At 49.2% G+C, this 24,568-nt stretch overlaps 1 protein-coding gene across 1 annotated transcript; it reads right to left on the bottom strand.

Moving 5' to 3' along the window:
- Positions 1-16,314: 16,314 nt before the first annotated feature.
- Positions 16,315-17,208, bottom strand: LOC132219342 (phosphofurin acidic cluster sorting protein 2-like). The gene has a single exon (XM_059671705.1). The coding sequence runs from the start codon at positions 17,206-17,208 to the stop codon at positions 16,315-16,317; it is 894 nt and encodes a 297-aa protein (XP_059527688.1).
- Between the last annotated feature and the right edge of the window lie 7,360 nt (positions 17,209-24,568).

The following is a 24,568-nucleotide window of genomic DNA, read 5'->3' as shown; positions in this document are numbered from 1 at the left end:
GGAGAACGAAATAACGCGTGTCAAGCAAAGGCCCTGAGAACAAAGCCGTCCTGGTAGGAATTCTTCAGCCTGCCGGGCTGCTCAGCTGCAGAACAGATGGAGGAGAGGTAGCAAGGTAGCAGCGTTCTTCCTCACGGCTACCCAGCCCGGGGCGGAGAGTGAGTGCACACTGCCACCTCGTGGCCATGGCGGGCAGAACCCCTCAGCTGAGGAAATAGGAATGAAAATCAGTAACTGTCTAATGAATGGATGCATGAGAGGATAAAAACTTTATTTTATTTTAGTCTTTTACAGTGAACTGGAAACACACATTCCAATTTTTGTAAATAAAACGCTGGGGAAAGTAGCACCCAAGGAGAGTCAAAACCTTTAAAGATCCCAGGCCAGATATTTCTGACCAAGAAAAAAATAGGTGAACTGGGAATTCAAGTCAGGCCCCTTGGATCCCATCCAGATGTTCAACCAGCTGGCCACACCAAGTCCCCTCCAGTCAATTACTTTTCTTGATGTTTCTAATCAACAGTATTATATATGTGATGCTATAAACTTTTATATTTAATATTAGCTCATAACTCAGGACCCTAAACCAGATGTTTTGGGTGAGAAAGAAATTGATGACTCATCAGTAGATTAAACCCAGGCCACTGGCTGCTCTCCAGGCACTTTACCAGCTGAGCTGCAAAGTGAGTGGCTGCTACCAGCTCCCTTTAGCTTTGGGGAGAGAGAGGGAGAGGGAGAGAAAGATGGGGGGGGGGGAGTCAGAGAGAGAGAGAGGATGAAAACAAATATGAACATAAAGCAGCATTCAAGGTCTTTTATGCATTTTTTTCTTCTTCTAAAACAGGAGCTTGTCATATTGTCTTAAATCATTTCTAGTCGGGCATTTGCAATCCTCTGAACACATCTTCCTCTCCTTTATGAAAGGCAGGCGAAGATGAGGATGAGGGGGAGTAAAATACATCACCAAGTAAAGGTGGCACCATTGACAACCAGGTGGCATCAGGTCTTTAAACTCAACTGATTCTTCCTCCCAGAGGTTCCCACCTTTGCACATCCCCCATCCAGACAGCAGGACCCATTCATGGCGGGGGTGGGGGGTAGGGGGGCAGGGATATCAGGCCAAGGAGAGAGGAGAGCAAAGAGACCCCTGGCTATGGCTCAGTCTCCCAAGGAAGAGGAAGTCAGCCCCACCTTTCTCTTGAAAACATCCCCCAGTTGGTGGAGCAGGGAGAGCCTGACTGACTTCCTGGGTTAGAGTGCTGGGCAGTGACAGATCCCAGACGGGGCGGGCTGCGTGCAGGGTCTGGCCAGATGGGGCCGGATGATCCCCAATGAGATCATCCTTGAAAAGCACATAGCGGGGTGCCCGGTACACAGCAAGTGCTCAATAAATTGCAGCTATTCCTTCCTTTCATCAGATGCCTTCAGTCAGAAAGACCAGGCTCCTGGGCCTGTTCTCAGCCAGGGACAGCCAGCACAGGCCCCTACCCTTTTCTACCTTTCCCCCCCAACATCAGACAAGACTACTTATAAATTTTATTTTTTTAAATATATTTTTATTGATTTCAGAGAAGAAGGAAGAGGGCCAGAGAGAGAAAAACATCAATGATGAGAGGGAATCATTGTTTGGCTGCTTCCTGCATGCCTCCTACTGGGGACGGAGCCTGCAACTGGACATGTGCTCTTGACCAGAATCGAATCTGGGACCCTTCAGTCCACAGGCCGACACTCTATCCACTGAGCCAAACTGGCTAGGGCAAGACTACTTTTAACTGTTTCCTGAAATGAGTCCATTTAAACCAATATGTGACGGTTAATTTTCTGTGAAAACTTGGCTAGGCCAGGGTACCTAAATATGTAGTCGAACATTATTCTAGATGTTTCTGTGAAGGCCTAGTTTAGATGAGATAAACACTTAGATCAGTAGACTTTGGGTAGGGGGAGTGCCCTCCATGCTTTGGTTGGGCCTCACCCGGTAAGTCAAGGTCTGAATGGATAAAAGACGGACCAACTCAGAGGAAGAGGGCATCGGCCACCATGTGGCCTTGGGCCTGCTGGCTACCTGCAGGCTCTCAGCTTGCCAGCTTCCCCAGCACATGAGCCAGTTCCTTACAATAAACCCTCCTCTCAAAACACACACCACACACACACATGCACACTCACACACACGCACACTCACACACACATGCACACATGCACACATACGCACGCACACATGCACACGCACACACACATCCTGCTGGTTCTCCAGAGCACCCTGACTAATCCACCTTTCTACAAACAAGACAGCAGCCGCATAGCCATGCTTTTCCTCCTGGCCCTGGGAGGACACCGCAGTGTTCTTATGGAGCCGGGCTCTCAGCGGCCCTGGCTGGACTGAGCCTGCCCTTTTGCCTAAGCACTTTCTCATCTTCGTGTTGAGATTCCAGGTTCCACTGGTTTTGCTCGGACTCGCTGGAGGCTCCCTCCCAGCCTCCTTTCTGGCTATTTCCTCTGTTCCGGTCTTGGGCTGGGAATGTCGCTGTGTCCCAGGGCTGGCCCAGGGGAGCGGGGGAGGGGGAAACCCTGGTCCCTTTGGAGATCATGAGCAGATTGCAAGGGGAGGGGGCGCGGTCCCTGAGGCCTGGTGCTTGTGCGGATCACCTTAGATGCCTTCAAATGAGACCGCCATGCTGAAGGGTTCTCTGGAGCTCCCAGGTTCCCGAGAGTAAACCAACAAACGGGGGGATCTGAGAGAGCGGCTGAGTAAACCCCGCTGCATGCTAAAGCTAAAGCAGCAAGGCCCTCCTCCGTGATCTTGATGCCTGTGTATAACCTGGCTATTGTTGAACAGGAAGGGAGGAAAGGGGAGGCTAGGTATAGGCATGTCACTCCTACAGCTTGGCCAAAAGCTGCGTCTGACATTCTCCAAGCCTGTTCCCCGCTGATGGAGGGGGAAGGGCTGGAAGAGGGCAGTTTAGATTAGAAGCATGTCTAGAAAGGTCTGAGTGACGTGGGCGGTGCCCACCTGTCCGCCAGTCATACCTGGGAACAAGTTAGTGCCAGGATGGGCGTGGCCACTGAAAGTTGGAGGAAACCTAAATATTTAAACTTCTAAACAAAGAAGTGCACTCCCCCTCCCCCACCACCCCCTTCTGCTGTTTCCTGGCGCTCCTGCTGCAGGGGGATGCACAGCCCTGTGCTCACGTGGCGCATGGCTATGATGGACTCCCATAGGGACTAGGAGCCCTTAACTAGCTTGGGTGCTGACCCACACCCGCTGCACCCCCAGCTGCACAGTTTCCAGGCCTCGCTGAGGGGCAGGGCTTTTGGTACCTGAGGAATGCAGCTCCATGCCAAGAATGCCTTCTTCCACATCCCATCCTCCTGTGGGGGCTTCTGAAAATGCTGATTTCAGGGGCACTCCAGGAACCTCGCTCCCCCCAATGACAGGGGAGTTTAATTCTCTGGTAACCATCTGCCTGTTGCTGACTTCCAGGCCACAGCCTGGCCCTTCTCAGAGGAGGCCTGCCTCATCTCATTTATCCTCAGGTCATAGCAGCTGTTTGAGGGTGACATGCTGACATGGGGGGAATGGAAACTGGGGGACTGGGTGGCCTGGGTTTGCATTCTAACTCCATTACTTATTACCTTTGTCATCTTGAGCTGGTGAATCCCTTTCTGTCTCTGTTTCTCACCTATGAAACCGACAGGGTTATCACAGGCTACACTAGCAGGGTCATGGGAGGATGAGACGATTTACACATTTAGATTCATGGTCCATGAGCAGCTCTCTGCAGCCACTCCTGTCTTTCATAGCTCTGCCCCGCCCCCTCACCTGGCCATTCTAGGGATCTAGAAACTTTCCTAAATCCTGAGCATGCCATCTGCTCTGAGAGAAGCCTCCTCTGACACCATTCGTCTGCACCAGAGTACACCTGTTAACACACATCCTCAAATCAGGTGCTGAACTGTGTATTGGATATGGCTCTCAATGAAAACATTAGTTGTGCAAAATAAATAAATAAACAAAAACAAACAAACAAACAAAAAAACCCCACACATAATATATGTCTTTTTAAATATATTTTTTATTGATTAAGATATTACATATGTGTCCTTGTCCCCACGTTACCCTCTACCCCCCTCTCCCCCCCGTTGTCCATGTCCATTGGTTAGGCCTATATGCCTGCATGTAAGTCCTTTGGTTGATCTTTCCCCTTTACCCACACCCTCCCCTACCCTCCCTCCAAAGCCCTACAGTCCAATCAATGCCTCTCTGTCTCTGGATCAGTCCTTGTTCATCAGTTTATGTTGTTCATTATATTCCACAAATGAGTGAGATCATGTGGTATTTATCCGCTCTCCAGATCCATCCATGCTGTGGCAAATGGTAAGAGTTCCTTTTTCTTCTTCCTCTTCTTAAAGAATCCCTTTCAGCATTTCATATAATGCTGGTTTGGTGGTGATGAACTCCTTTAGCTTTTTCTTATCCGTGAAGCTCTTTATCTGACCTATTCTGAATGATAGCTTTGCTGGATAAAGTAATATTGGTTGCAGGTTCATGCTATTCATCACTTTGAATATTTCTTGCCACTCTCTTCTGGCCTGCATGGTTTCTGTTGAGAAATCAGCTGACAGTCATATGGGTACTCCCTTGTAGGTAACTGACTGTCTTTCTCTTGCTGCTTTTAAGATTCTCTCTTTGTCTTTTGCTCTTGGCATTTTAATTATGATGTCTCTTGGTGTGGTCCTCTTTGGATTCCTTTTGTTTGGGGTTCTCTGCGCTTCCTGGACTTGTAAGTCTATTTCTTTCACCAGGTAGGGGAAGTTTTCTGTCATTATTTCTTCAAATAGGTTTTCAATATCTTGCTCTCTCTCTTCTTCTGGTACCCCTATAATTCTGATGTTGGTACGCTTGAAGTTGTCCCAGAGGTTCCTTACACTATCTTCATATTTTTGGAATCTCTTTTCTTTTTTCTTTTTCGGTTGGGTATTTTTTGTTTCTTTGTATTTCAAATCTTTGACTTAATTCTTGGGATCCTCTTGTCTGCTGTTGGATCTCTGTAAATTATTCTTTATTTCAGTCAGTGTATGCTTAATTTCTAGTTGGTCCTTTTTCATGTCCTCCAGGGTCTCACTATACTTATTGAGGGACTCATTAAATTTATCGGCGGTTTCCATAAAATTCTTGAAAAACCTTATAAACGTGACCTTGAACTCTATATCCAGTCATTTGCTTTCCTCCATTTCTGCCATTTGTGACCTGTTTCTTTGTCTCCACATTTTGGCTGCTTCCCTGTGTTGATAGAGTGGCTTTGTGTGCTAGGTGTCCTGTAGGGCCCAGTGGCTCAGCCTCCCCAGTTACCTGAGGTGGACACTTTTGGTGCACCCCCTTGTGGGCTTTGTGCACAGTCTTTTTTTTTTATTGCTTAAAGTATTACAAAGGGTATTACATATGTATCCATTTTATCCCCCCGCCCTAGACAGTCCCCTAGCCTCCCCTATCACCCAGTGTCTTATGTCCATTGGTTATGCTTATATGCATGCATACAAGTCCTTTAGTTGATCTCTTACCCGCCTACCTCCTGCCCCCCAACCCTCCCCGGCCTTCCCGCTGCAGTTTGACAATCTGTTTGAGGCAGCTCTGCCTCTGTATCTATTATTGTTCAAAAGTTTATAATGGTCTCTATTGTCCATGAATGAGTGAGATCATATGGTATTTTTCCTTTATTGACTGGCTTATTTCACTTAGCATAATGCTCTCCAGTTCCATCCATGACGTTGCAAATGGTAAGAGTTCCTTCCTTTTTACAGCAGCATAGTATTCCATCGTGTAGATGTACCACAGTTTTCTAATCCATTCATCTACTGATGGGCACTTAGGCTGTTTCCAGATCTTAGCTATGGTGAATTGTTTGTGCACAGTCTTGTTGTAGCTATGCCTTGGTTGTTGTAGGATCACTGGGAGGAATTGTCCTCCAGGCCAATTGGCAGTGAGAATCAGCTGTGTCTGCAGTGGGAGAACTTCTGTGCTGGAGACACCCTTCTGGGGAAAGACTTGCTTCAGTGGGGCTTTGGTGCTCACTGAGACTGCACCCTGAGTGTGTTCCTTATGGATCTGAGGAGTTGTGATCTGGATGGTCCCCCTCTGACCACTGGGTACAGTGGCTCTTGGATCTAAGGAGGTGCTAATTTAGCCTCTGCCTGAGGTTACACAGCAGGAACTACAAAGAGAACTGCAGATTCCCCTTCCTTTTTTGGCCCTGATGAGGCTCAGCTGTGAAGCAATGCAAGCCGCTGTGGGGCCTTGGGTCTTCTCTTGGAAGTTCTGGGTCTGTCTGGCCAGGCTGCAGTTAGGTAATTACAGGTTGCAAAGGGCCGGGGCATTCATATTCAAAAGCCTCTGCCGCAGCCTGGGTGGGGCAGGGTCTCAAGGAATCAAAGGGCGGAGCAAGCAGCTATGGCAGATCCTCCACCCTGCCTTAAGGAGTCGCGAGTCTCAGTGTCCGCGTAACGGCTGCAAGCACCTCTGAGGGAAAGCCGCCCTAAAGTTCGCCCGCTGCCAGACAGTCCAGTTTCTCCCCGTATGAGTCCTGGGTCCCCAGAGACTTCCCGGAACCAGAGTTCAGAGCTGTTGGGAGTTTGTGACTCCCTCCGGATTCAAAAAGACAGCTGCGTCCTCAGGTGCCAGCCCTTTTCCGCTCGCTCGAGCCCCCTACCTCTGCACTTTACTTCCGCAGCTCCTCTGGCTCTCAGGGTGCTTTTCTTTCCTTCTAGTTGTAGAATTTACACTCAGCCATCCTTCCTGTAGTTCTGGATGATGTCCGTTTTGTGTTTTTGACGTATTTTTCAATTGTTGTGGGAGGCAGCAATTTCCCGGTGTTTATCTATGCCGCCATCTTAGTTTCATAATATATGTCTTATACCTTCATTTGAGCCATTTGTTGGCAGAAAACTCAGACCTATGGATTCTCTGAAATTTCAGAATTCCCAGTACCCCAGGGGCCAAGTTGGGTGCCTGGGCATGGGCTGAGTTAGTCTGCTCCAGATGCCCAAACAAAATGCCAGAGACTGGGGCTTAAACAACACACATTCATTTTCTAGCCCTGGCCATTGTGATTCATTCCGTTGCGCATAGTCCCATGCACCGAGAGGTCCCGTTCAATTCCAGGTCAGGGCACATGCCTGGGTTTCGGGCTCGATCCCCAGTAGGGAGCATGCAGGAGGCAGCTATTGATGTTTCTCTGGTCAGTGTTTCTCTCTCTCCCCCTCTCCCTTCCTCTACCTCTAAAATCAATAAAAACATATTCAAAAACAAACAATAAAAACCTGCATGTAACCCCAAAGCCTGTCACTTCTTATAGAGATGAGTCATATCATGGTCAGAAAGGTTAAGGAATATACTGAATGTACTCGGCATATTACAGAGCCCTATTTCTTTTTAAAAAAAAAAAATGAAGTAGAAGAGGAATAAGAAGAAGGAGGAGGAGGAGGAGGAAGAGGAGGCGAAATGTCAGTTCTGGAGGCTGGCAGTCCAAGATCAAGGTCTGGTTCTCCCTAGGCCAGTGGTCAGCAAACTCATTAGTCAACAGAGCCAAATATAAACAGTACAATGATTGAAATTTCTTTTGAGAGCCAAATTTTTAAAACTTATACTATATAGGTAGGTACATTGTTATTAACTTAATTAGGGTCCTCCTAAGCTGGCCTTTGCTAAAAACATCCTCAATCTGATTGAGGTACATTCACTGAGTCGACCCCTTCCAACTCTCCCATCCACACTCGTCTTGTATACTTGTTTCATCTATCTCCTTTTGTTCATCCTCTCTATATGTCCAAACCATCTCAACATACCTTTCTCACTCCTCAACACTACATCTTCTTTCACTCCACAACGTTCCCTAAAATTAACTTAATAAACTTTACTTAAAGTTTTAAGTCAACTTTGCACTGTAGGTGCGCGCCCGCACATGGTATTTTGTGGAAGAGCCACACTCAAGGGGCCAAAGAGCCGCATGTGGCTCAGGAGCCACCGTTTGTCGACCACTGCCCTAGGCCGCTGTCCTGGCCTCGCTCTCTGGTGCTCCCTTGTGCCCCAGCCTCCCCTTCTCATAAGGAGCTCCCACCCTCATGGTCTCCCTGCCTCTTACTTACCTGAATAAAAGCCCTGTCCTGAAACAGAGGTACAGCCCATGGCTACTGGGGATTAGGGCTTCAACATGTGAATTTTGGAGAAACTTGATTCAGTCTGTAACCTGGGGCAGTCCGCACATTATCAAGTCAAACGGGCGACCCATCTGGTGCTCAGTACCTGGCCCCGGCCCTGGGATGCCCAGCAGCCATTCCTCCCTGCAGCCTGTGGTCCTCGGACTCTCATGGGTCCAGGGCACAGGCGCCCTGCACTGCTGCCCACTTGCCTTTGCTCTCACACCTGACCCCAGTCCCAGAGATTCTGTTCCTATCTCCCAGGGAACCCTTCTCTCTTTACTTTGTGCAACAGACATTGTCTGTCCAGCAAATCCTCTCTCCCCAGGAGCTGACGCTTTGGAAACAAAAGCAAGGCAGACCCAGGGCTGCTTTTGCTCTCCTCGTGGCCACATCCCTCTCCAGGGACATGAGAGGTGGCTTACGTATTGCATGAAGTGGGTGAGGGCAGACCCAGAGAAGACAATTATAATGGGGCGACCCGCAGAGACGACCACCAGGGACTCAGGTCAAAATTTAGGAGCCTTTATTAAGCTGGCCAGTGACTACAGTTACAGCACCCTGCTGAAGCAGAGGCTGAACTGCAGTGCCGACTACAGGAGTTACAGTGTTCTTATTTGCAAAAACCACAAAGTTAGTTACAAAGCCTTGTTTACACAATTTGTTCCCGACACAGTACAGCATCAGTACAGTGACCACCTTCCTATCTATGTGTTCTAGGACAGTGTGCCCCACCTGGCTGAAGCGCCAGATATGCAGCCCAGCACCTCTGGGCCTTCTGAGAAAGAAGGCCTGTGTGCTGGGAAGGGGCCACGAGACCACATCCCAAGGCCTGGCCTGGTGTCAGCACTGACAACTCTGTCTGGGGCATAGTTCACGGCCTCTCTGGAATGGGAGTAGTAGGCCAGAATAGCAGGGTTAAAAGTTCAAACAGCAGTTTTTATATAAGATGGACACTACATGTCAGCACACGATTCCACCGGCACAGCCTTTTCCAGAGCCCTGAGCAAACCTGGGGGCACCTAGGACCCCACCTCTGAGGACACAACTGGGTTTATCTCAGGCTCCGCATTCTGACCACCTGTGATCCTGGGCATGGCATGGACCTCTCGGGTCACTGGTTCCCTCATCAGTGACTCCCCATGGTCTTCACCTTCCTCCTGTGGTGTGAATGTGTGCCCTCCCCTTAAATGTGGGTGTTCATAGTGACTCCATAGAAGACGGCAAAGGGATGCAACACAGTCTCCATGGTTTGGTTCTAAAAGTCAGTTCCTGGCCTGGCCACATGGTTGAGCATCATCCTGTGCACTGCAGGATTGCTGTTCAGTTACTGGTCAGGGCACATACCTAGGTTGTGGGTTTGATCCCTAGTCGGGGTGCATACAAGAGGCAACCAATTAATACTTCTCTCTCTCACTTTTGGGCTCTCTCTCTCTCTCACTCTCTCTCTCTTTCTCTCTCGTCAATTTTTTAGAAAAAAATTAATTTAACAATTTAAAAGAAAATCCATTTTATTTTTTTTAATCTTCATTGTTGAAAGTGTTACATATGTTCCCTTTTACCCCACTGACCACTTCTAGCCAATCCCTATCCCCCCCCCAAGGCCTTCACCCTATTGTCTATGTCCCTGGGTTATGCATATATGCATACAAGTTCTTTAGTTGATTTATTCCCAACCTGAAAAGTTTTTAAAAGTTTATGCCTACCCTCTTGCTCACTCTGATCTGCTCTCTCTCTCTCTCTCTCTCTTCACTGAGGAATAAGCCTCTGTGCTGTGAGTTGCTATCTGGACAGACCCATGTGATCCAGCACTGAATGAGACCAACAGAGAGAGAAAGTCAAGCCTTCCATCCAAACTGAATCCCAAAGACCCCCAAGTGAGCTCAGACCCTCAGTGACATATCCTGCCTCAGGAGAGACCACAGTAGTCCCAGCTGAGCCATGCGGGATTTCAGGTCACAGGCATGAGAGCGAATAAGTGTGTTTTGGTTAAGTCTCTAGTGTGGGGTATCTCTCAGCAATAGATCACTAGCACAGTCATCCCACACCTGGCCCTGGGCCTTCCCTCTTATCTCCCTCGTTTTCTCCTCCCAGTTCCCTCCAGCCACCGCCCCTCATTTCTAACACCATCGGCCTCCAGTTTGGGGGATGGCTGTGAAACTTAGAAAAGGACCCTGCAAAGTAGAGCCAAACTGAAAAGTGGAATTTGAAATAGGAAACAGCTTCTGTTGAGAACACAGTTCTGAGCTTCTGAGGTAAGGAGACGCTCCACGCAAGGCAGGCGGCTGCCCCTCCAGGCCCACTGCAAGTGCGTGCAAGTGCACTGCCATCACCATGGACCTCTAAGGTAGACCTGCCCCTGATTTCCAGACCTCCTTTAATTTCATAAGCCTTCATCGGCTGCCATTGTGAAATCAGGATGAAGAGGGTAGACAAGTACTTATTCATCTTTCTGGTTTAGAAATCACATCCTAAAGAGAGCCTGTGCAATGTCCCCGTGATGGGCTCACATTCTCAGTGCTTATGGTCCTCAGGGGTCATTGGTAGGTCTCATCAGACTCCATTCAGATTTCCTTTCTCTCTGTGTCAACCTACAGGGCTGATCTCCTTGAGAGCAGGGACCCTGGGTGTGGTCCCCAGTGAGCACCCATTTGTCCTGAGTCAGTGTAGCTTGTGCCATGGCGGGGTGCTGTACAAGGCTGCTAGTCCATCCTCACCAGGGTGGTTCAGAGCACTGAGGAGGATTGATGTAAAAGGAGAAGCCAGGCTGTCTCCACAACCTTGTTCAGCATTGGGGCGTGAGAAAGAATGGCTGCTGGGCTCTGGAGAGACAGAAGAGCCTCAGGAAATAGCCCAGCCGAACCAGAGCCTAGGGTCTGAGGGCAGACAGAGGCTCTGACCCCAGAGGAAATTTCGAAGCGGTGCCTGTGGAGGAGATGAGTGTGTACCTCGGGCCCTGGGACATTCCCTGTCCCCTCTTCAGTGCTGTGGGCCGACAGAGGAGATGCTCAGAATGCTGCTCAGTGCACGTGGAGCAGGTGGAGTTTCTGTCCAGGTGCAGGTGTCAGTAAGGGTTCAGGAACTGCTCTCTGCTGGTTAAACCCTACAGCATTCTGCAACGTGGACGCCAGGGGGCGCTTAAGACCAGGCTTTGTCCATGTGCTGGTGGGAGATGAAGTCAAACAAAATGTGGGTTCCCAGGGGCAGCCCTCACATCAAGGGTCCCTGCCCCAATGCTGGTGGGTCAATTTCCCCCAAAGTCCCATTGTCTTGGGCCTCAAGAACATCACATCCTTAGAGCAGATGGCTCCTGAGAGACTCATTCTTCCCAACCTATGACTCATAGTAACACGACACAGGCCCAGAAGAAACAGACTTGCTCAAGGCTCTGAAGGATTGTAGAGTTAAATTTTATAGAATCTAAATTAAATTTATATTTGAGTATTTCATTACATTTTCTTTAATTAGACTGAATGTTACTGAATAGTATGAAAAAATACATAAAGTTATAAACATATATATATGATGAACACAAATATTTAAAAACTTCATATAAAGGAGGGGAAGGAGCCCTCTCTGCCGTGGCAACTGACACACGCTGTGGCCCAGGATCTAAGACCACAGGTTCCAAAGGAACTGAGGTGAGTTGCTCACAAGCTGCAGGTGGGTCCACATCTGGAAGTTCAGTGACGGCTGTGCCTGGAGCCTGCTCTGGCTCTGGAGAGGGCACCAGAGTAGGCGTTGCCTCTTTAGGTGTTTCTTCATCTTGCTCTGGAGTTGCTTCTGTAGATCCAGGAAGAAAACATGTTACCACCATGACTGCCTTTGTGTGCCTCCCAAGTAAAGAACCTCCCATCTCCATCACTGAAGACCCAGTTCAAGCCCCCACCCCAGGAAGTCCTCCAGACTGCAGGCCCTGGGACACTGACCTGAATGGCTCTGTGCTCCTGACTAAGCCCAGCCTCTGGGAGGTCTTTTCTGTGTTGGCCACCCTGATCCCCACTCACTCACACCACCCAATCCACATGCACAGCTCTCTGATTTCTTCCATTTTTTTTCTAGCAGAAGCCCTCAGACCTCTGCCCTCTTGCAGAAATCTCACAAGGCATGAGATCCAGGGTGTTGCCAGCTCCTCCAATTCAGAGTCCCCATACTCCCCTTAAGGCTCTGATCCAAAGCACATTCACTTTTTCTGCTGGTCTAGAGATCCACTTTCTGCTTCACAGTATGTGTAGATCAGCGATACTTTGAGGAAGAAGTCATATGGGGTGTACTGTGGATGCTACCTGCCTGTGCAGCCCAGTGTGACTGAATCACTCCTGACTAGAAGGAAGCGCTGGAGTGCAGTCCTGTGGTCAGGGCCTTTGCTGAATGAATGAGCCCAAATCACCCCCATTTCAGAAGGCTGGGTGAGACTGGGGTCCCCCTGCACACCCCTGGTATTTCTGATCTGGCTTCACCCAGGACAGAGACCCCTAATGGAATCTCTAACGTCTTTATCAAAAGAGAAAATAGCTTAGCCTAAGTCCTGAGGAGAATCACAAATAAGACACAAGTTTTTTTAAAAGAAGAGAAAATGGCCAATTGGAACAACCACAGGTCCTCCAGCACAGCTCTCCAGAGTCCAGGCTCCCAGCGGGCCTTTTCCTGGGCGGAACCCCCCTCCCGCCGCCCCAAGTCCCTACAATAACCCTATGAAGCTGGGCCTAGGCTCTCCCCATGTTCAGAGAAACAAACTCTCAGGGACATGCAGTGATCTGGAGACTCACAGCAAGCAGGTGGCTGAGTGACCACTGTGCTGTGGAGGGGCAGGGCTCACCTGGTCCATGGTTGGTCCCACACACGTTGGTGAGTCCCAAAAGTTCTGTATTAACACAGAAGGGTGGGTGCGGACCAAGGTGGGGACGCTGCCCAGGAAGCTGGGCACCAAGTATTTGACCAGTTTTTCCATTAACTGTTCCTGGGAGGTCTGCACCTTACATGTCCATTTTTATTTTTAATTTAATTTTTTTTTTTTCCCCTGTGAAGGTCAAGCTTATTTGGAAGCCTGAGTGAGTGGTGTTGGGGACAACATGGAGGCCCAGGGGTGAGCTGACAGGCCTCCATGTTGGGCTTAGGATGCCCCCACTGGGAGGTCAGCTCTGAGTCTGGGCACAGGGTGGAGCCAGCTCCCTGGGAAGCAGAGTCCTGGCTCCAGGAAGGGCAGGTGGAGAAGGTGAGGGCAGTTCTCCCTGGGTGGGTCAGGGTCCAGAAAAACAGACTTGCTCAAAGCTTTGAGGGTTTTTAGGGTTAAATTTTATAGAATCTAAATTAAGTTTCTGTTTAGGAGTATTTCAGTATATTTTCTCTACGGTACACTGTATGCTATTAAATATCATAAAAATATAATAAAATTATAAACATATCTAACAAGAATATTAAACATTTAACACTGTGTCTAAATGGGGTTAGAAGGGTGCCCTCTCTGCTATCGCTGCTGACATGCGCTCTGGCCCGGGATCTAGCACCACAGGCCGCACAGATGCTGGGGTGAGTTGCTCAAATGCTGCAGGTGGTTCTTCTGCCTCTTGAAGTTCAGTGAAAGCTGGGCCTGGATCCGGCTCTGGCTCTGGAGAGGCCACTAGGGTGGGGTTGCCCTTGAGGGTTTTCCTGATGTTCTTCTGGAGCTGGTTCTGTAGATGCAAGAAGAGGACATGTTACCACCCTCACTGCCTTTTGTGTGCCTTCCAAAGGCACACTCACCCACGCCACCCCCGGAAGCCTCCTCCTCCTCCTGTCTCGGCCTCAGTGGGCTCAGGTGCTCCCGCTGGGGCACTGGGCCTGGTTTGGCAGGTAGGAGACTGCAAGTTGAGCTCTATGGAGGCCAACAGCATCATCAGGCTGGGAAATTCTGAAGGTGCTGGTCCAGCCAGATGCTCAGGATGCAGGAGATGGCCCTGGGGAGAGAGATAGGTGAGCAGCAGAATGTGAGGCCTGCCTTTCCCTTCCACACGGCCCTCCCACAGCACCACTCAGAGAGCCTGGGGTCCTGTGCCTGCTGCTCCTGCCCATCCAGAAGCCAGACCTATTCCTTGTCCACCTTCAGTCTGGCAGTCCTGGCAGAGATGGGCCTGGTCACCCAGGAATGGTTGGCATGAAGCCCTCCTACCTGACAGCTCTGGATCAATGAGGAAACCACCTGTCCCCTTCTTCAGGGGAACCTGACATGCTCTCCCAGTGTCCCTGTTCCCTCCCATTAGGACTGAGAGGGCTGGTGTCCACCCAGTTCATGTCACTGATTGGCACTGAGCAGGTGCTTCAGGAATACTGACCAGTGAGCAATCAAACAAACCCCAGGGCCTTCCTATCACCTCAAACTTTGGCTCCTGCACCTACATGCTGCCTCATTCACTAGCTGTCCTGTGTGGTTCTTTGCCTCCCACTGAAACTCAACTCCCACAGGGTGGGGTACCCCAAGCTGCCACTGTGGAGGTTCTACCAGATTAGGGAGCAAGGTACCGGGATAGGGGTGCAGACTGGGCTAGAATTAGGAGTGGAAGGCTATGAATTGTCTGAGGGGCTGTCTGTCCACTGACCTTCCCACTCGCCCACACCACCCATATCCACTTGCACAGCTCTCTGACTCATGTCCATTTTTCTAGGGAAGCCCTCCGACCTCTGCCTCTTGCAGAAATCCCACCATGAGTGGGATCCAGGGTTTTGCCAACACCTTGAATTCACAGTCTCCATACTCCCCTCATGGATCTGATCCAAAACTGACTCACGTTTTCTGCTGAACAGAGGTTTACCATCCTCTTCACAATATGCGAAGATGCAGCCATAGGGAGAGGAGGCCAGGAGGACGTCACATCAGGTTTCCTGTGGACACTATGAGCCTGTGCCGCCTAGTGGGACTGAATCGCTCCCTCCCAGAAGGAAGCTCTGGAGTGCAGGCTTGGTGTCTGCTCTGAGCACTGGGTTATGGTCAGTGCCTAGAAAAATTTCTGTACCTGGCAGGGCTTCTAATATACGTGCTGATTGAATGAGCCCAAACCAGCCCCATCTCTGATTGCTGGCTGACCCTGGGCCCCACTGCTCACCCCTGGCATCTCTAATCTGGATTCACCTGGGACAGAGACCCCTAAGAGTATCTCCAATCTCTTTGTAATATTAGAAAAGAGATAAACCCAAGGCCCCAAAGAGAATCACAATTTGGCAGTGGCTTCTTCAACAGGAAGAGAAAATGACCAGTTGGTTCAATCATAGCCCCTCCAGCAGACCTCTCCTCGGTCTAGGCTCCCAGAGAACACTTACCAGGGAAGAACCCAGCAAGTCCCTACAATAGCCCTATGAGCCTGCTCCCTGCTTCTCAGAGGTTTCAGAGGATCAAACACTCAGAGAGTTGCAGTGACCTGAAGGCAAACAGCCAACAGGTGGCCTGGTGAGCATGTGCTCTGGAGGGGGAGGGGCTCACCTGGTAAATAATTGGTTCCACTGCTGCTGGGTGGTAACAAATGTTCTGTAGTAACAGGAACGAAGGTGGGTTCCCTCCTCAGGTAATTGACCACTTTGTCTAGCCAGTGTGCTAGGGCGATGTGCACCATACAGGTCTTTTTTCTTTCTGCCTGTGAGGCTGAAGTTCACTGGTAACCCTGAGTAGGTGGTGCTAGACCGGTTGGCTGTCCGGCAGCTGTTTCCCAGGCCTGGGCTGACTGGACTCCAAGTTCTGCTCAGAAGGCTGCCATCAGAGGCTAGCCCTTGACCTCTGGCTGCCAACCTCTGAGTCTGGGCACAGGTTGGAGCTGTCTCCCATGGAAGCAGAGTCCTGGCATCCTGGAAGGGCAGTTCTTCAAGGCCAGAACCCTTCTCACTGAGAATGTTGGGCATCCTGAGGCCAAAACACATCTTCCATGATGCTCCAGCTCAACACTGCCCTCCTGAGTCCCACCCGCCACAGCGTTCTGGTTACTGAACAGAGCATTGAGGAGCTCCCAGTGAGGGGCAACGCCCTTAGGTTCCAGGCTGTGAGCACATTCTCTTTGGGTTCCCAGGGTCTGTGCCTGTAGTAAACTGAACTGTTCACAGAAAAGCAGCTGGGTCCTTCTGGTCTTGGCCAAGGCAGAGTGAAGGGCAGGGGGAGGGGCAGGGCTAGAAGGTGGGATTGTTGTGTCCGAAGATGCAGATGGGGAAGTGCTTGACGTGGGAGGACCACTGGGCGGACAACTGGAAAAACGCCACGTCATTCCACTCCACGCCATCGATGACGACCGGCAGCATGCTCTGCTGGTGCTTGGCCCTGCAAACCAGGCGACCAATGCCCTGGATGCACTGGCTTTGGGACTCCACATCCTCGTCCGTGGTTTTCTTGGGCGCCTTCTTTTTTCTCTCCTTGGTGACCACAGTCATGGACATGGCAGGTGTTGCTGTGCCCTCACCACTGCGGGGCAGCCTGCTGACCTGGACAGACTGGAAGAAGCACTTGAGTGTGTTTTTGGTGGTAGGCAGCTGTTTCTTCTCTGCGACTCTCTTCGTATCTATTGGCTGGACTGCTGTCCAGTAATCCACCTGCAGCTCCATCATCTGTGCATGGACACTCTGGCTGGTGGAGGACAGGCCCCCACTCATTGATGTGGGGGAGAGTGTGTTGGGTGAGGCCTTCCCGGTAGGGGACAGAAGCTCACCGCACCATGAGAGGACTACATCATCTGAGCCTCCTGACATGGCTGCAGATGGTTCCACTCTTCCAACCTTCACTGCCCCCACAAAGGGGATGAGCTGTGTGGACTTTTCATTGGGGCGCTGCTGCTTAGACATGAGAATGGCCTCAGCAATGGGCAGCAGGTAGACACAGTTGGCCCCCGCAACGTACTCAGAGATTCTGGACACAACGTCCTGTGTGTCCTGCAAGGTGTTCTCAGACTCCAGGTTGTTGAACATGTCCCGCCAGTACAGGTCCTGGAACAAGTGGTTGTAGCGGCAATCCATGGAGCCCAGGTAGCTGGCCAAGGGGTGGGGACCCAGCGGGATGACCAGGAAGCGCATGTAGTCTAGCCATTGGGGTGGCTGCTGGGACAGCTGCCTCACGAAGACCCGCAGCACAGCGCTGAAGTAGGGCTGTGCCCCTGCCACCGCCATCTTCACAGGCGTCAGGGCCTGGGAATTGCAGTTGCAGTATCTCTGCATGTGGGAGACGATGATGCTGAAGGCCTCCTGGACGTCATCTGTGGAGCAAGTGCACACCACGGGCAGCGTGTGTCCCTGCAGGATGTCCGAAAGTAACTGGCCCTGCCAGTCGCAGGTGTTGACCAGGATGATGTTCTCGGGCATCTTGTCCTGGGAAATGAGGATGTTGCTGAGCTGGTCACGGACGGGCTTCCTGGGGATCTGCCGCTGGCTCTGTGGGTCTGGGCTCTCGTTGTCCAGTCTGTTGACCCACTCATTCCGGGCTGTGTCGCAGCCCCTGTGGCCAGCCTGCTTCCTCTTGGACCTGCTGGAGGGCAGGACCAGAGACTTGGTGAAGCGCACTATGGATGGCAGCTTCTTGGTGAACCAGTGCTGGGCAGAGGACCCTGCCTCCCGGTTGTCCTCCAGCTGTGCCAGCTGCTTCCCAGGGGAGCGAATTCTGTGGGCCATTGAGTCAGAGCTGCTCTCACTTGACATGCTGTCAAAGTATCGCCTGAGTTTGGGCTTTGGGGTGCTGGGGACACTGATATCGTCCTCCGTGTCTAGGCTACTGTCACTAGAGCTCAGGACAATGTCATACCGACGGTGCAGAGCCTTCTCCACTTTGGGGACATGCCTCACAAGGGCCTGTTCTGAGGATATGACCTTCTCCGACACTTGGGCCCTGAGCATAGATGCCACAACTTCCTGGTGGTAATTGTGTTGACTGTTCATGCACCTCCTTCTTACTATGAGATTACCTTTGTCCAAGTGATTCTCCTGGGACTGCCTGTGGACGGCATTGTGGCTGGCCGGCTGCACAGAGAAGCAGCTCTCAGATGTGCTGGCGAGGTCGTTATGCGAGGTTTGGACCTTGTTGCTGGCCGGCATGGCAGTGGCCTCCTGATCGATATGCTGGCGGGACAGGAAGGCCATTCGAATCTTAGTGGTGGGTGTGCTGTAGGCCACAAGTTGGGAGTCACTGTGGCTTGGCTGCTTGCCTCCCGGGGCCCTCGCGTTCTCAGGCAGGTGGGCCAGACTCAGAGGCTCCTTTTGGATCCTGGTGCTGTGGAGGCCCCGCATCTCCATCGACAAGCTGGAGTCTGACAGGCCTTCCATGTATGGCCTGAGCTTGGGATTGGGGCTGCTGAGGACACTGTGATTGTCCTTCATGTCTGGGCCGCTAGACAGGCCTTCAAAGTATGGCCGGAGCTTAGGTGTGGGGGTGCTGAGGACGCTGCCATCATCCTCAGTGTCTGTGCCACTGTCACTGGGGTTCGGCAGCATGTCATACAGGAGGTCCAGGTCCTCCTCCACCTCCGGGACATGCTCCCCATGGTCCTGCTCAGGGCCCAGGACCTCCTCCGACAATTGGACTGTGCGCAGCCATAATAGGACTTTCTGTTGGTAGTTCTGTTGCGTGGTCAGGCTGCTCCTTGTGAATATGAGATTCCCCTCATTACAGTCATCCTCCTCCTGGTCAGCGGTATGGTAGCTGGCCTCCCGCTGCGAGAAGAAGCTCTCACACATGCACTCAGAGTAGTTGTCCGAGGACTCAGCCTCGGGACTGTCTTGCCTGGCGCTGTCCTCGTGGTCGATGGGCGGCATGGACAGGGAGGAGATCTGGATCTTGTCCACCTTGCTGGTGGGTGTGCTGTGGGCCACAAATTCGTTGTCCCTCTCACTTGGCTGCTTGCCTCCCAGGGCCCACGAATTCTCGGGCATGTGGGGCAGACTCAGAGGCTCTGTTTGGGTCCTGTCACTGTGGCTGCCCCACATCTCCGTCTGCAAACTGGAGTCTGACAGGCCATCGAAGTATGGCCTGAGCTTGGGCCTGGGGGTGCTGAGGACGCTCTCATCATCCTCCAGGTATGGGTCACTTTTCCTGCGATTCCCCATCATGTCAGACCGAAGGTCCCTCTCTGACACTTTGGACCTGTGAAACAGCGCCAGGACTTTCTGCTTCAGCTTTCCTCGTATTGATGGCCGCTGCTTCTTTGGTTCCCCCTTCTCCAAGGCATCCTTGTCCAGGTCCTGTCTGTGCTTTCCCCTGCTGCTGGCCTGCAGCTCATCCTGCCCCTCGTAGTTACCTGCCGACTTGGCCTTAGGGCTGACCTGCATGGCACTGCCCTCGTGTTCGATGGGCTCACTGCACAGGGAGGAGAGCCAGATCTCGGCCACCGTAGTGGAGGATTCCTTGATGCTGCCAAAGAGGCTCACCATCTGGCCACACCTGGGGTTTCGCTGCATGACGTCAGCCATGCGGATGGCGCCAGAAGCCAGTGTCTCGTAGCCCAGGACGTTTCTGTTCTTAGAGCACTTCCTCTGCTCCAGCATGATCAGGAGCTTGTTACCTTCTTCCTTGAGGAAGTGGTTGTACTGCAGGGAGAAGGTGAGCGCCAGGTTGGTCTGCACTGGTCTACTGCGGGGCAGCACAATCTCTTGGGACCTCAGGATGCCCTTGGAGTCCCGCATCCTCACGGAAATTACCACGGAGTTGAGGTCCTTGGCCAGCATCTTGAAGATCACTAGCTTCGTTACAGTGAGACTACACCACCTGGGCACGCAGCTGGGGCTGGAGCAGTCCACCTCCCAGGTGGCGAACAGGTTCTGGGGGACCTGTGTTTTGAGCACCGTGGACGTGCTGGCCAGGCCCACAGTTCGTGAGGAAGCTGCAGCTGCTGGCATCCTACCGGACCTTTTCCTACTCAGGGTTGGTGGTTTTTTCTCCTGTGGTGGGACAGAGGAGGGACATGATTGGTGGCAAGAAGTGGGGCATGAGCGATCAAAGGAGAGTGTGGCCACACAAAAAGTGGCCACTCGCTAATCTGTGATTAGGTCAGGGAAGGCCTGGGTGATGGTCTTTTAACCTCAGAGACCTAAAGTTATCACAAAGATGCTTTGAAATTAAAACGTTTTAACTAAAAGCTGTTTACGGTGGGTCGCTGGGCCCTAGGTTGGAATCTTCTTCAAAAAAGGTCATTATTTACCTGAACTGAGACTGTCTACTATCTTTTGGAATCTACAAGAACATAGCTTTGGAACGTCAAAGGAATTTTCCTTTTTTTTGGATACTCTGTGCTCTGTGGAGACCACAAATCCCCTCATTGTTATTGAGTTCATCGTTGGCTGTTCTGTCCTATATCCCTCTATGGGAAAGAAGTATGTGTCTGTCATTTCACTTTTCATCCAATCCATCACCAATGGATTTCATGCAACTCACATACATCGCCACTTCTGACTGTAATATCTAAAATAAGGTGACAACTGCCATTCTCCAGAGCATTATTTCAATCCTTTGAGGTTTTGATTCAAGGCAAATGACCATTTGGCTCAGATAAAATCTCAACAATTGTTCACAGTTTTGAATGTTTCTTACATGGACATTTACTTGGCACAATACAGCAGGATCCCAGAAACTCTCACCCAGCACCACCCTGCAGACCTACACCTGGTGCTGGCATCCAGCAAAGGGCCCATGGACGCACCAGTTCCCTGCCTGCTGGTGAACTTGTGACACTTGTCTGTTGGATTCAGGACCTTCCCTTGCTTGTGTTGCTGACTTTATTGGAGCCATATTTTGTAATACTCTTGGTGGAACAAAGGTTAACAGTTGATAGATCCCAGGCTATGGAGAGACAGGAGGGAAAATGGGACTGGTTTTTACCCCTTGGCTTTTCTATCGGATTTGCCTTTTGAGAGTCTGGGCAAACACCTTAGCTGTTTAAGTGAGAGCTGATCTTGTTCAGCTCAGAAGATAAAGGGGCACATCCTCCTTCCTGCATGAATCTCAGATGTTCTTAGACAACTGAGGATCTTTGCGGATGTGTCAGAGGTCATTCCTCATGACATGCAGGAGCCCCATAAGGAAATTCCCACACAACTGCAATTAAACTAACTGGCTCTTCAGGGGGAGCACTACTGAGGTTTAGTCTACCTCTGCTGGTAGCCCTTCTGGTTGTTGTAGTCAGCAAGGGGAGAAACTGAGGCACATAAGAAGGTTGAATGAGACTCTAGGTGAGTGAGCAACTTGCAGCTCAACCCATAAAGCAACTAACTTTAACCCACTACATAACACTCCCAGAAACTGTGCTGAGACTCTGCAGATACCAAACCATAAAAACAACAGCAACAAGCACACCTATAATTAACATGGGAAGTTGTGCCTCCATGGCTGGGAACTCCCAGGCCCCAGCCCTCATTAATATTCCTGATAGGAAGCCTTGACTTGCAAGTGCTTTACAGAAGTGTAAATGTAGGAAGTTTTAACTACAAAATATCAACTGAAAAATGGCCAATATACAGTTTTCTTTGGGTGCCTAAATTAATTTCTCACAGGCAAAATAAAACAAAAGAAACAAATAACTATAACAATGGCGGCCTGAAAATTGAACTGATTGAGTGTATAGGATGCATATCTTGATTTGGAAATTAGAAACTTCTAAGGAGAAGCACAGACAAATTCTCTTTAAAAAATAAATGAACAATAAATTTCAGAGATTATCTTCAAACTCTCCTGAAGCTAATACATGCTAACTCCCCATCCTCCCCCTTCTATAGCACGTCCCCTATATCTTTTGCTCTCTGAGCTTCCTTGTCCAGATGTGTTCCTTCCCTTCCCTTGTTTCTTCCCCTTCTGTCCCCTCCACTGCCCCTCCCTACTGACTTAAGGGAAAATGAGATTAGGAATTCTGCCAACTCCCTTTGGAGAAAAGCTGCTCTCAGCCAGAGAGGAATCAGCAATCATCCTCCATTTTCTCTGTGGCCCTGATTGGTTCACAGAGAAATTTAACTGATGGAACATGTAATCCTGGCTATTTTCACCTATTGCAATTAATATACTCCTGGTTTCTGGGAGCAAAAGCAAGAGAATTACTCAATAAGGTTTATAGAAAAGTCCCATAGAGAAGCCTCCACACTTTAGGGATATAGGAAACTGAAACAGGATTTAGAAAAAGGATACAAACAGAAACATGCCTAGGGCTGCTCCAAGATAGAGTGTCGCCTGCACACTGAAGGGTCCCAGGTGTGATTCTGGTCAAGAGCACATGCCCAGGTTGGAGGCTTGATCCCCATTAGGGGGCGTGCAGAAGGCAGCCAATTGGAGATTCTCTCTCATCATTGATGTTTCTATCTCTCTCTCCCTTTCCCTTCCTCTCTGAAATCAATACAAAATCTATTTTAAAAAACGGGGAGGGGGAGAAGCAAACATATAAACCCTGTATATATTGAGGCTATTTTATTTGTTTTTAACCACAAACAATTAATTGCTTTCACCATCGGAATAAAGCTTTCCTACAAATGTCTGTTTTTTAATCAAAACCTGTTTCCTTCCAACTAGGGAATGTTATGAGAATATATATGGTTTGCTTATCAAATCTTCCCCAATTCCCCTGTTTAGTGAGTGGGTTGTTTTTTGGGTTTTTTTTTTACTGTTTAATGATATCAGTGATGCTGACATATGCTTTCTGCAGAATAGTAACATATATACTTAGAATAAATGAACCAGATACTGAACCAAAAGGGAAAGTAATGATTTTAAAGGAACCTTCCAGGAGGAAACTAAGCTTGAGACTGACCGAATGTTTGCTAATCATCTCTTCTTCAGTATTATCTTCCACAAGACCCTGAGAGATGGCTTAACATGGTACCGACCCTACTCAGAATGGCCGCAAACAGCCCAGAGACATGCAGACATGCCTCTGACACTAGGCTTTCTCATATGTCTGCCTAAAGATGGGGGACCAGCCCACAGTGAAGTGAGAATTCTCTTTTGGGGTACATATTCACCAAATGGGAGTAACTTGACCCTGGGTGCCTCAAACAAGAAGCCAATCTTCTTTTGTTACACCAATTACCTGGTTGCAATATAAAGTGGGTAATAGAGAAGCTTTGGCACCACCATTAACTTTAAGACTATCTTGCACATGGGACCTGTGTTGCCATTCCCAGGGGAGACAGACGGAGGTTTCATATACCTGAAAGTCTTTATACCTCTCAGAGTTGTGAGCTTTCTGGAAACTAGAAAAATATTCCCAAATAGAAAGAAACAATCCAAAAATGGGTGAATGAATTTGTCAATCCCTTGCTAACATTTGTGGGGTGGGGGGGGGAACCCAGTTCCTGAGGTATTGAAAATGACTCTCCTTGTTTTACAAATGAAGTTTTCAAGGTGCCATAGGTTTTGCTCCAGAAACAATTCAAAGCCCACCAAGTCCTTTTACCTTCTCCAAACCTCCCCTATTCATTTTGAAGGCTTACAGGTAATTGGCTTCATGCAACCAAAGTCCCAGAACCTTTGAAGTGAAAATACCTGAGTTCACCAAGACGTCTTGTCTAGGCCATTTTTAAAAATACAAATCTCTGGAAGATATGACTTATCCCAATAGAAAAAACAATACCTTACCCAAATACACAAATCTCTTTAGCTTTTTCAACTATATCTTTCTAACTTAGTAAGTTTTAATGAAAGTTATTAAATATCTACACATTTTGAAATAACGTGAATACTGACACATTGATTGCTAGAAAAGTCTGAAGTTCACTGCTTTTGGGGGTTTTTTAATTGCAGAAGGTCTGTAAAATGGATTTGGAGCTGTTGATGTAATGTTTTTTGCTTTGCTGAAGGTGTGTTTTTTGAAAGTAAGAGTTTGATTAAAATATGTTCATCAACGTCTATCTAAGGAATGCTGTTTGTTCACTTGTGTGCTTACGATTGGAAATTAATGCTCCTAACAGTTAAAAGTTCCAGTTAAGTTGGAAGAAATTATACAGTTATGACAATAGAAGGTTTGAGGTATGGAGAGTCATATTTGAAGGAAAAGGGCAAATGTAAGTTTCTCTAAGGATAGTTATTTCTGAATGGGTAAGAAGGTTTGTAAAAGGTGAGGAAAGGTTTGTAAAAGGGGGTATAGGCTATACAACTTTGTCAAAGTTTTATATAAAAATATTCTTTTATTTCTCAACCAAAAAAAAAAATTCAAATTGTGTGTACAGTCTTTGTGTGATATGTGTTCATCTATGTGTTATGTGTGGTGAATTGTCAGCCACCATATGACATTATTAGGATATAATCTTTTATTGGCCTACAAAGATTAAATGCTTATGTAAATTAAGGAGAATTCTGTAGTCTGGATAAAATACTTAATATTACAACTGTTTGCAAGTATGATTAATATCTTTTAGAGTTAGTTACCCCAATTCTGGGTTTGCTTTACGTAGATTTACAAAAAGTCCATGG

Source organism: Myotis daubentonii, chromosome 16, assembly GCF_963259705.1.
Source record: "Myotis daubentonii chromosome 16, mMyoDau2.1, whole genome shotgun sequence".
NCBI lineage: Eukaryota > Metazoa > Chordata > Mammalia > Chiroptera > Vespertilionidae > Myotis > Myotis daubentonii.
This window is presented reverse-complemented; position numbering and strand designations above follow the sequence as displayed.